This window comes from Piliocolobus tephrosceles, chromosome 17, assembly GCF_002776525.5.
Source record: "Piliocolobus tephrosceles isolate RC106 chromosome 17, ASM277652v3, whole genome shotgun sequence".
In the NCBI taxonomy this organism is placed as follows: domain Eukaryota; kingdom Metazoa; phylum Chordata; class Mammalia; order Primates; family Cercopithecidae; genus Piliocolobus; species Piliocolobus tephrosceles.
Genome location: NC_045450.1, coordinates 73871664 through 73882820, shown reverse-complemented (window position 1 = coordinate 73882820; position 11157 = coordinate 73871664). Strand labels below are relative to the sequence as shown.

General features: G+C 62.9%; 1 protein-coding gene and 1 pseudogene across 1 annotated transcript in view; both read right to left on the bottom strand.

Moving 5' to 3' along the window:
* The window catches only part of CDH15 (cadherin 15), a 21652-nt gene extending 18872 nt beyond the window's left edge, over positions 1–2780 (bottom strand). The window contains exon 1 of the mRNA XM_023229007.1: positions 2680–2780. Within this exon, the coding sequence (XP_023084775.1) occupies positions 2680–2721 (42 nt within the window). The 5' untranslated portion in view covers positions 2722–2780. The remainder of the gene's footprint in view (positions 1–2679) is intronic.
* Positions 2781–5511: 2731 nt separating this feature from the next.
* Positions 5512–7482, bottom strand: LOC111553846 (annotated as a pseudogene).
* Between the last annotated feature and the right edge of the window lie 3675 nt (positions 7483–11157).

Sequence of the window (11157 nt, the reverse complement as noted above, 5' to 3'; positions counted from 1 at the left end):
GGTGGGAACGGGGTTTACAAACACCACTGCGAGGTGGGAACGGGGTTTACAGACACCACTGCCGGGTGGGAACGGGGTTTACAGACACCACTGCGAGGTGGGAATGGGGAGAAGTTCTGGGGCCGACCTCACACTCCTGCTCGCCCGATTTTCCAAGGAAGGATGCTGTGAGATTCTAGGAACACCCTTGGTGGGTGCGTGGGTGGGTCTGCCTGGGAAGGGAGTGTGAAGGCCCCTCAGGTTTCTCAGGCTTCAAGCCCTCCCCCAGGCTGGAATCTGGGGCCACCCCGTTCCTGGATGGCCAGGCACGCCAGGAATGGCCCCAGCTGTCGGCCTGGCCCAGAGCAGCTGGAGCATCTTCTCTGGGCCCCACCCTCTCTAGCTGCTGCAGGCTTCAGAGAAGGGATGTGGAAGAAGAAGCGTGGAGGCAGCTGTCCCCTCCAGAGCACAGTGTCTGGGGCTGTCCTGCCACTGTGGGAAGAACAGTGGCCTGGGAGCCACTTCCCTTCTTGGCCTTGGTCACAGTCACCTGAGCGAAGGGACTCCGCCTGGCCCCCACGGTGCTGCTGACTCTCTCCCAGAGACCAAGGGGCTCCCAAAACCCAGATGCAGAAGTGGGGCCCTTCCCAGCAGGCTGGGGTTCTCTGTGAGTCAGCAGTGCTGCCCCAGAGCTCAGCTGCCTCCCAGCTGGGGTGGGGTCTCAGGTGTAGAACCAGCAACTAGGGATGGTGTAGGTGCAGCAGGGTTGATGGGCCAGTTCTGAAGACACAGTCTGCCCCTACCTCCCTCCAAGTGGGGCTGAGTGAGCTCAAAAATCAGAGGTGGCCTGAGCAGGGGAGCAACCCCTCACTTGGAGAAGGCCCTGATGGGCCACGCTGCCTGCCTGGGGGCTCACCAGGAGGCGGCCTGGGACCCCTCGGCTGCCCAGGAGAGCACGCAGTCCTGAAAGCTGAGCTGGTGGGGGAGGGGCAGGCAGGGTCCTGACACAGACATATTTTGCCTCATAGTGGAGTGAATTTGAGCCTTGGCTATAGACCCCTTGCCAGCTGGCCCCCACCTCCACCAACTCCTCCAGCCTCCAGCTGTCGGCGGAGGGGGCTATTGTCCCCCAGCCCTGGGGGAGAAAAGAAGGGATAGTGAGAGGGGAGGCTTCTGGGGTGGGAGAGGTCCTGCCTGCCTCCCCACCTGCCACAGAGCCCCCCGGGGCCCGTTGAAAGGCAAACGCTCCCAAATCCAAAGGAAGAGGTCTCGAGGAATGTTTTCACAGGCGCCGGCCTCCCCACCACCATGCCCCGGGTTGGGGTGCCAGGGAAGAAATGCTGTTCCCAGGGCAGGTGGGGACAGACCCTGGAGGCATGGAGCCCCCCAGGCTGTGCTCCCCGGCAGAGGGCTGAGGGGTGGTGAGCCTGGGGGTGAGCACGCATGCTGAACCACTCTCTCCCCCCGCCACTGTCTCTAGTTGGGGGAGTAGGGGGGTGGCAGGAGCCGTGGTGCCCCTCAGGGACAGCTGCTGGAGGGTCTGGCTGGCCAGGCGCCTGGTCAGCTGCCAGGGGCTGAAATTGGAGCCAGCTGGAGCCAGGAGGCCTGTGGGAATGAGGGGACTCAGGAAGCCCCTTCAGTGGGGGCTGGGAAAGGAGTGGCTTCCCTTACTCACTGTGTCCAGCACTCCCTGACCACCCTAGGACCACCAGAGCAGTGAATGCTGTGAGTGCCGCTAAGCCCTTTATGTGCCTTCTCTTAAACTGGCAAGAGGCTGCCCTCTTGCACCCCGTGACGACGTCCCAACCACAGCCAGCTGTGCCCCAGCCCAGTCCCTGGGGGCTGAAGCCACTGAGGCCACATCCTCCATGTCCAGGCCCCCCTAGGGTATGAGGAGACGTGGCTCCAGCTAGGCAGTACCCATGGCGGGTGCTGGGGGCCGAGGCCTGGGCTTCCTTCCACGCTGGCTTTCTCCCATGTTGGAGAGACCACAGTGCCAGCAGTCCAGAGAAGATTTTTAGAGGCAGAGTCCAGCAACCTCGGGGGGCCGGGCCCCCAGGCCTGATCACCCCAGGTAGCTGCTGCAGGGGCCCAGGTGAAGCCCGGGAACCCAGGGCTGCCACACACCACTCGGCAAGGTCCTGTGTGTCGGGACCCGGCTCAGGCTGGGCCCTTCCAATCGAGAAATAGCCCTGAGGGTGAGTTTCTGGGGACAGGGCCTGCAGCCACCCCTGCCAGACGGGCACTTGGGGTGGGGGGTTTGGACACCACCCAAGACTAGCCAGGGATCATGTGCCCGCGCAGGGAGCCCCTATGGAAACCTGGCCCCCAGGGCCCCCAGACAGAGGCGCTCCTGTCGCTCCCACCTCTCTCTGCTCCACTCAAGACTTGCCCCAGACCCCGGCAGGGGTCCCTCCAAAGACAGGGCACGGCCTGCTGGGTGGTCCCTGCCTGACCCCATCAGGACTCTGCAGTCCCGGTGGTGATTCCGCCACGTGGAGGGTTTGGTTACACTCACTCCCCACAACCCCGGGAGTGCGCCCCCAGCCCAGGCACCCACCCGGGGCCACTCAGCTCACAGGTCCCCAAAGGCGGCCAGGGCCAGTGGTTCTGGGGGAGACCTGTGCGGCTGCAGTTGAAGACACTGTCCCGCAGGGCCTGGGGAGGCAGCGGGGACCCCCGCAGGTGCGGATGCCTTACCTGGGCCAGCAGCCCGAGGACGAGGAGCAGAGCGGCGTCCATCGGGGCCGAGGCGGGAGCGGGGCCGGAGTGCACCCGCGACCCGAAGAAGCGAGTCCGGGCTGAGTGACAGCGCAAGTGCGCGGGGCGGGCCAGGGCCAGAGACAGCACGTGTGAGGGGGGCGGGGAGGGGCGGGGCGAGGGCTGAGTGACAGCACGAAGGAGGCCTCTGACGGGCCGAAGGCCGGCCTGGGCAAGGCTAAGGCTGAGTGACAGCATGTGGGCAGGCGGGTGGGGCGGAGCCTCTGGCGGGCCAGGGCGGGGCCGAAGGCTGAATGACAGCGCGTGTGCGAGTGGGGCAGAAGGGGCGGGGCGGGGGCCGAGGGCTGAGTGACAGCGCAGGTGCGCCTGCGGGGCGGTGACCGCACGTGGCTGGTGGGGCGGAGCCAGAGAAGGATGGGGCGTGTGGGGCGGGGCCGAGGGCTGAGTGACACCTTGTGAGCGTGCGGGGCGGAGCCGGGGCGGGGCCGAGGGCTGAGTGACAGCGCGTGCCGGGCTCTGGCTGGCAGGGGCAGGGCCAGGGCCAGGGCTGGGTCGGAGATGCCCCGGCTTGCTGCGTCGGGCTGTGGGGAAGGCAGGGTGGGTGGGGCCGGGTCAGGGACCAGCTGGGATTCCTTGCTTCTTCATTTCCTGCTCCTTGGACCCCGGATCGCCCCTGCTCCAGGGCGTCTGCACTGCAGTCCCTGCGGGGGGACGCCTCCTGAGCACTTCCTTGGGCCCCTCGCCGCTCTGGCTGCGTCTCCTGCGCCTCCCCGCATCCCAGTGAACACTAGGCCCACCCTCCACGCACCTCCTCGCAGCCTCATTTTACCCAGCTTCTATTCAATACGGAGCGGCTCTGGTTCACACACCTCTGATACCAGCGCGGCTCGTAGGACACCCCCAATTCCTCCAGTCCACGCGCCTCCTCTAGCATCCCCTTGTTCCCCGAGGCCCCCTGCCTAGAGCACCTTCCTTCCTACAGAATTCCTTCTCATCATCCCTCAACACCCAAGATCAACGCCGCCCCCTCCTGGAGCCGCCTTGCCACCTGGCTAGAAGCCCTCCCTCCTGTTGACTGTGGCACCTGCGCTCCCCTTCGAGGCCCCGCCCCCTGGGAGGGCGTGGATGTGGCTCAACACCTGCACAGGCCCCGTGCATGGTCAGGGAGGTCCTGGAGGGAGGGTGGAGGGGGCTGGAAGGAGAAGGACCCTTTCTTTCGAGCAGGCAGGGTGGGGAGTGGGGGTTGCTGACCAGCCCCAGAGCCGGGCTGGGAAGCCCGTTCCTCTCTGTGGTGGGAGCAGGCCCGGTGCCTCTGCTCTCCTCTCGACTGTGGGTGGCTGTGCAGGTGCAGGCACCATCTGTGCACTTGGCCTGCTTGGAAGGAGGCCAGGCTGCCCAGGAGGCTCAGGCCAGGATTGTCCCTGGCGCTCACTGCTCCAAGATGAGAGAGGGCAGAGAGTCCATCTCCAGACTGGGAGGCCTCTAGGGCTAGGGCGTAGCCTGTTGGGGGCCACCACCTCGGTGGTCGGGGACTTCAAACTAGGGGTGGAGAAGCCCTCTGAATGCTTTTGGTGTTCAGCCTCAAGGGACTAGTGCAGGGGTGAGGTAGAAGTGTTCGCTCTCCCCCCAGAAAGAGGCCTGGGGAGGCTGCCGTCTGCCACCCCCAGCTGCTCTCTTCCACCCTGTACCCACCTTGCTTCAACCACCTGCCTCCCACCCACCTCGGGAAGAAACGGAGGCCAAACCCCTCCTCCATGGGATGTGGGGGTTTCTAAGGGAAAGGCTAAGCTGGGCCAAGTCTTGGGTGAGCCCCAAATGCAGGGCAGGGCCAGGGAGGCAGCAGGCTTAGCCACTGTGGGAGGGTGTGCTCCCTGGTTGGCTGGTCATCCTCCAGGGGCAGGTGCCCCAGCGAGGGACCCCGCTCCACGTTTTCCCAGGGCAGCAGGAAGGCCAGGAAGCAAGAGCCTGGGTCCAGTCCCACCTCGGAGCCTTGGGCTGGAGGTTCTCCAGCTTCCCCTTGTGTCAGCCTCAGTTTCCTCTTGTGTCAGAGGAAGGTGGCAGGGAAGGGCTGGGTACCCTGAGTCTGGAGGTCCTGTACAGTGAGGGGCAGGGCTCCATTTTCGGCTGCAGGACCATCAGCCCTAGAAGAGCCCTCCTCTTTCCTAGTGGACCTGGAGATGCCCGACCCTCCCTCTGCACCCCAAGCCTCCAGCTGGGACCCCACTCTGGGCATTCCCCTCCTTTTTCCAGAGTCTGCAGTCCTGGGTCTTCAGGACTCACCCCCATCACTCCTGCCCTCTGCCTTGCCCACCTCAACTCTCCAGCTTGGGGGACACGCCTCATGGCCATGGGGTGGGGGCAGGGCCAGCCGAGGTGTAGAGGGGGCTCCCTGGTCCACAGCCTCAGTTCCCTCCCTATTTCCTCTCCCCAGTATGAGGAACTGGGGGACAACAAACAGGGCCCCGGACCCCCCAGGAGCCCTGCTGCCTTGGATGTCCCAGAGGTGCCCCCACCCCTCAGCCCTGGGCCGCCCCTCCCGGCGCTGCAGGCAGTGATCCAGAGTGGGCTGAGGAATTTCCAGCTTTCTCACGACAGATGCAGGCAGGCGCCAGTTTTCAGCCGAGACGCCATGGTGGTAATCGCACAGGGCGATAACGGTGCTTGACCCTCGATTATTAAATTGTATTTATGTAATGACAGTGTATAAATATAAATACACACGCACACGCCAGCCACTAAGAGGCAGGCGTGATGCGGGACGCTGGGGTTGAGCAAGGTGTGCCTGACAGGGGCCCTGTGGAGGCCCCGGGCTTAGGCCAGGTGCAGCTCCGTTACCAGAGAGGCAGTGGGGGCTGGAGGGCAGGGGTTACTGGTGTGAAGGCGGCTCCTACCCAGGGTGCGGGGCGTGGAGGGCAGAGGGGAGACGTCCAGGGAACCCGGGTGGCACCGGACACAAGGGAGGGGACCCGGTGTGAGGAAGCCCTGGTCTTGGTCTAGTCTTGGTCTAGTCTTGGCCTGGTCTTGGTCTTGGTCTTGGTCTGGTCTGGTCTCTAGTCTGGTCTCTGGTCTTGGTCCGGTCTTGGTCTGGTCTTGGTCTCTGGTCTTGGTCTGGCAGCTGTGTCCGTTCTGGGCCTGAGGGGGGGTCTGGGGGCTCGCTCTGCAGGCAGCAAGTGCTCCCTGAGGACCCCCTGGACAGGTGCCCCCGTCTGACAGGCAGGGCCTGAGGCTGGAGGAGGCTGGGGTGAGGAGGCAGACACAGGTGGGGCCTGGCCAGGAGCCTGGAGTTGGCCATGGGCCACGCCCTTCCAACGTTCTACTCTGGCCTGGAGGCGGCCAGGGTGCTGGGGTGAGGCTGACACCCAGTCCTGGGACTGTCAAGAGCACAGACCAACCCATCTAGGCAGATGAAGGTCCCCACGGAGTGAGTGAGGGGTGGGGAGTGGATCTGGAAGGGCTAGGGCCACCAGCCCCCACGGTCCCTGAGCCCCCACAGGCCCTGAACCCCACGGCCCCTGAGCCCCCACAGGCCCTGAACCCCATGGCCCCTGAGCCCCCACAGCCCCTGAACCCCACGGCCCCTGAATCCCACGGCCCCTGAGCCCTGGCCTGAGTACCTGTGGCTGGCTCTGGGTAGTGGGCCCTACAGAGGGGCTTCTGCCCATAAGTTTCCTGTAAGCTTCCCCTGGGACAGAGACGTGGCTGGCTCTTGGGGAGTGGAGGAAGCCATGCAGTGTCTGTAGCTGGGACCATCCTGGACTCCACTGTGCCAGGACTGTCTGGGCTCACAGGTGACGCTGCCCCCACGTTCAGGCCACCACTTGTCCCAGGCGGCCACAGGGGGTCAGTCCAGGTGGGCTGGTTTGGGGGTGCTGTTTTTGTTCAGAAGCCCCTGATCCGCCCTGCAACACACACGAAAAGAATATTCAACAAGTGTGTTTAAAAACTCTTGGGCATTCAGAACACACAGATAGACAGATGGACATGCTGGACGGGAGGGGCTGCTGGTCTGTGGGGTGGTGCTGGCCCTCCTGAGGACCTGGGGACGGCAGGTCCCTGCAACCTGATGGTCAGTCCTGGCCCTACAGGGAGTTGGGCACAAAGGGGTCAGGGGGTGGCAGGCCTGGCCAGGCATCCCTCAGGCCCGTCCCTGAGCTGGGGAGGTGGGGTCCTGTCCTGCCTGGCCACCCTGACACTGATCTTGCGTCCCATCCCCCCACAGTGACAGAGGAGCCGAACAGACAGTGGCTCAAGGTGCAGCTCGGGCGGACTCGAGGCCGGCGGGTGTGACTTGGTGGCCCGTCACCCCCGCCAGCCCCAGCAGGGGGCAGTGTGGCTCCAGGGACGCCAGCGGAGGCGGGTGGGGGAGGGGCAGCTGGCTCCTCTGATTGCCGGAGGGTCTTCAGGGCAGAGCAGGGAGGGAACGATGGGCCCTTCCCTGCTTCCGTGTCCAAGCTGGACAGGCCTGCCCCCTCCAGGCCAGCCCAGCACCGTCACCCAGCGTGGACGCCTTGACTTCCACGCTGGAGCCCCATCCTGGGCAGGCATCAGGAAGGCCAGCAGCCAGGCATCCCCAGGGGAGGGCTGCAGAGTGTGGTCCACGCCCACCTCCCTACCCCTGGCCCTGAGCACTGGGAAGCGGGGTGCAGCTCACCCGAGGTCTCACCTGGCATTGGCCCCGAGGCCACCCCAGCCTCCCCGATGGCTGAGGCGAAGGTTCAAGGGCGGCCGGGCCAGCAGGGGCTCCTGAGGTCAGCCCAGGCCCCACCAAGGCTGAGGCTGAGTGGGCAGGGCTGGCCACAGAGATGGGGACCTGGGACAGCACCGTTGGGGGAACCAGACAGCGGACGTCACCAGGCTCCTCCCGATGCTCAGGCTTTCACAGGGATCCATAAGCTGTAACGGCCCCCAGTCAGCACCCTCCAAAGACAGGCTGCGGCTGCGGCTGGGGCTGATGGCGGAGCGGCCCACACCCGCCAAGGCCCCTAGAGTCCACAGCGGCCGGGTGTGGTGAAGCCTGACCATCCCCACGGGCAGTGCCGGAGCTCCCAGCTGCCTTGAGAGTCATGGCGGTGGGGGCCTCATTTGGCTGAACCCCAGAAGGGCAAGTGGGGCATGGGTGGCCTTGTCCTGCCCCAGCCCAGACGGCTGTGGTCCCGGAGAGAGTGGCTGTCCAGCCCCCAACACCATGCGAACGCCCCCCGCCCCAGCAAATCCCACCCACGGCAGACTCATCCCTACCCAGTTCCGGACGTCTGTCCTCTCCCCCGCTGCGTGGGTGCCTCTGTCCCTCCCTCAGTGCCCCAGGCCTCTGTTTCTGTCCTTCATCCCCATAACCCAACACTGTGATAGGCGGAAGGGTGGAGGAGGGGGGGAGAGGGCGCAGGAAGGGGCCGCAGAGGGGAGGAGGGGCTCCGTGTGCTCTGGGGCCCCGGAAGGAAGGTCGTGTGATGGGTCCTCCTGAGCACACCAGGCCCATGGTGGGGGTGGGCATGGGGAACACGGAGCAGGCCCCTCAAAACTCGTCCTCCCCACTCAGCCACAGGCACTGACCACCCAGGAGAGGGCAGTAAGAGCTGCGGGCTGCCCAGGGAGGGTGGGCAGGGGTGCTGCCCTTTGCAAGGACAGGAGCTCCTGAGTAGGGAGAAGGGCACGGGGTAGGGATGGGAGTTAGAGGGACCCTGGCTGCATCTGTAGCCCAGGGGGCTGCTGCCTGGCCTGCACTCCAGGTCTCTGCCTCATCCCCAATGTCCCCGAAGGTGGCCTGTGCCATGGGGCAGTGGCAGCCCCTGGCCACCCAGCCTGGCTTTTGGAGCTGGGTGGTGCCCAGACTGGAGGAGGCCGGGTGGGTGGCTCCTGACCACCATCTTACTGTTCCTACCATCCCATCTCCTGTGTGGTTGGCACCTGTGGAGGGCAGGGCTGCCTCAGGAGTTAGCAACTCTCAGTTTTGATTCCCGGACATGAAGAAATTTGGGATAAGGCCCCCGTTCTCAGAGAGGCCCTTTGAGCTTCCAGTCTCATCATCGGAAGAGCCCAGCATTGCCCTGGGTCATTCCACACCCTGCCCTTTGGGGGGACCAGCCAGGAGAGGACGATCCCATCTTCAAGAAGCTTCTGGAAGGATGGGCCGCCTGGCGGCAGGCGCTTCTGGACCAGAGCTGGGTGGGAGGGACGGCAGAGGCCAGGGGACGTGTGCTGGACACTGACGGCACCGGGTCCTCTCCGCTGCCTCCCTGCTCTTCCCAGCACAGCTGTGCTTGGCACCCCTGCAATCAGGGCAGAGAGGGACGGGTTAGGGGTCACTGAGTCAGCTCAGGCAGCCCCACCGCTCCCCACCTCCTCCATCGTCTTTCAATCAATATCAAGTGGATGGGAGACAAATTTGGGAGCAAAGAATCCCAAGCAGCCATATAAATCACAGTAATGACCATTCAGATTAAATCAGTCGCTGTAATAGAATCAATTTAGCTGACGCCGTGGGTCTCCCCACATTTATTCTCTGTCTCTAGCTGCTGATGGGAGAGGGGCTGTTCAGCAAGCCCTCCGATGACCCTCCAGGCCTGGCCCACAGGCAGGGCTCTGCGGCCATCACGCTGGGAAGAAAGGCTGGGCCATCCTGGGGAGGCTACAGGGGATCAGGGCTCCAGGACCCAGCCATTCCTGTTATCCTCTTTCTCCAGACAGAGTGGATGTGGACCGGGGGAGGCCCAGAAAGAGGCCTGCACCCAGGACGGTTCGAAAACCATCAGACAGATCCCAAGCCTCCCCCAGGGCCAGGATTCCAGGCTGAGCAGCCATGCCCCAGGCAGGACTCAAGTCTGGGCAGCGGCCGCAAGTCCAGGAGCAGCTGGATAACGTCCAGGGCGTTGGCATCAGGCAGGAGACCCTGCTGAGCACACAGTGCTGTCCGAGAGGCTGGGCCTGAACATCGAGCCAGGCTCCCTGACAGCAGCTTCTGGCCTTCTCGCTCCCTGCAGAGGCCCTCGGCCTTCCGGCCTCAACCTGGTTCTCTCTCTGAAGGTTGGGCCAGATGCACACCTGTCCTGGGGCCGGTGCCTCTCTCTCTTCTTTTTTTTCTTTCGTTTGAGATGAAGTCTCTCTTCGTTGCCCAGGCTGGAGTGCAGTGGTGTGATCTCAGCTCACCACAACCTCCGCCTCACAGATTCTCCTGCTGCAGCCTCCCGAGTAGCTGGGATTACAGGTGCCCACCACCACGCCCAGCTAATTTTTTTTTTCGAATTTTTAGTAGAGACGGGGATTTTGTCATGTTGGCCAGGCTGGTCTCGAACTCCTGACCTCAGGTGATCTGCCCGCCTCCGCCAAGTACAGACTTTTCATAACACAAACGCTGGGAGAGCTCATCACACACACAGACACTGACTAAGACAACAACTAAAAGATACTGTTGGCCGGGCGCGGTGGCTCACGCCTGTATTCCCAACACTGTGGGAGGCGGAGGCTAGCAGATTACCTGAGGTCGGGAGTTCGAGACCATCCTGACCAACGTGGAGAAACCTCATCTCTACTAAAAAAAATACAAAACATTAGCCGGGTGTGGTGGTGCATGCCTGTAATCCCAGCTACTTGGCAGGCTGAGGCAGGAGAATCGCTTGAACCCAGGAGGCAGAGATTGTGGTGAGCCGAGATCACACCATTGCACTCCAGCCTGGGCAACAAGAGTGAAACTCCGTCTAAAAAACAAAACAAAACAAAAGAAAGAAAGAAAAGAAAAAAGAGACTGTTTATTCAAATGAAGACCCTTGAGACAAGAAGTTGAAAAATGTTAGTAAATTTAACTAATGACTGTAAAACAAAGCCTAGTAAACAAACAAAACTGAAATCGGACAAGCCCTCCCAAGATGGCGGGGAGGACTCTGCGGGTGCCCGGAGGAGGTCACTGCCTGTCATGGCCTTGGGAGATCCATGGGGTGAAAAGCTATAAACTTGATTGGAAAAAAACCCTGCAGATCTTATAGCATTTAAAAATGTTAAAGGCTAGCTGGGCGCAGCGGTGGCACATGTCTGTGGTCCCAGCTGCGTGGCAGGCTGAGGTGGGAGGATCGCTTGAGCCCGGGCTACATTGCTACAACTTTTAAAGAAAATTAGCCGGGGGCCGGGCGCGGTGGCTCACGCCTGTAATCCCAGCACTTTGGGAGGCCGAGGCGGTCAGATCATGAGGTCAGGAGATCGAGACCATCCTGGCTAATACGGTGAAACCCCGTCTCTACTAAAAATACAAAAAAAATTAGCTGGGCGTGGTGGCGGGCACCTGTAGTCCCAGCTACTTGGGAGGCTGAGGCAGGAGAATGGCGTGAACCTGGGAGGGTGGAGCTTGCAGTGAGCCAAGATGGCGCCACTGCACTCCAGCCTGGGCCCCAGAGCAAGACTCCGTCTCAAAAAAAAAAAAGAAAAAAAAGAAAAGAAAATTAGCCAAGCGTGGTGGCACATGCCTGTGGT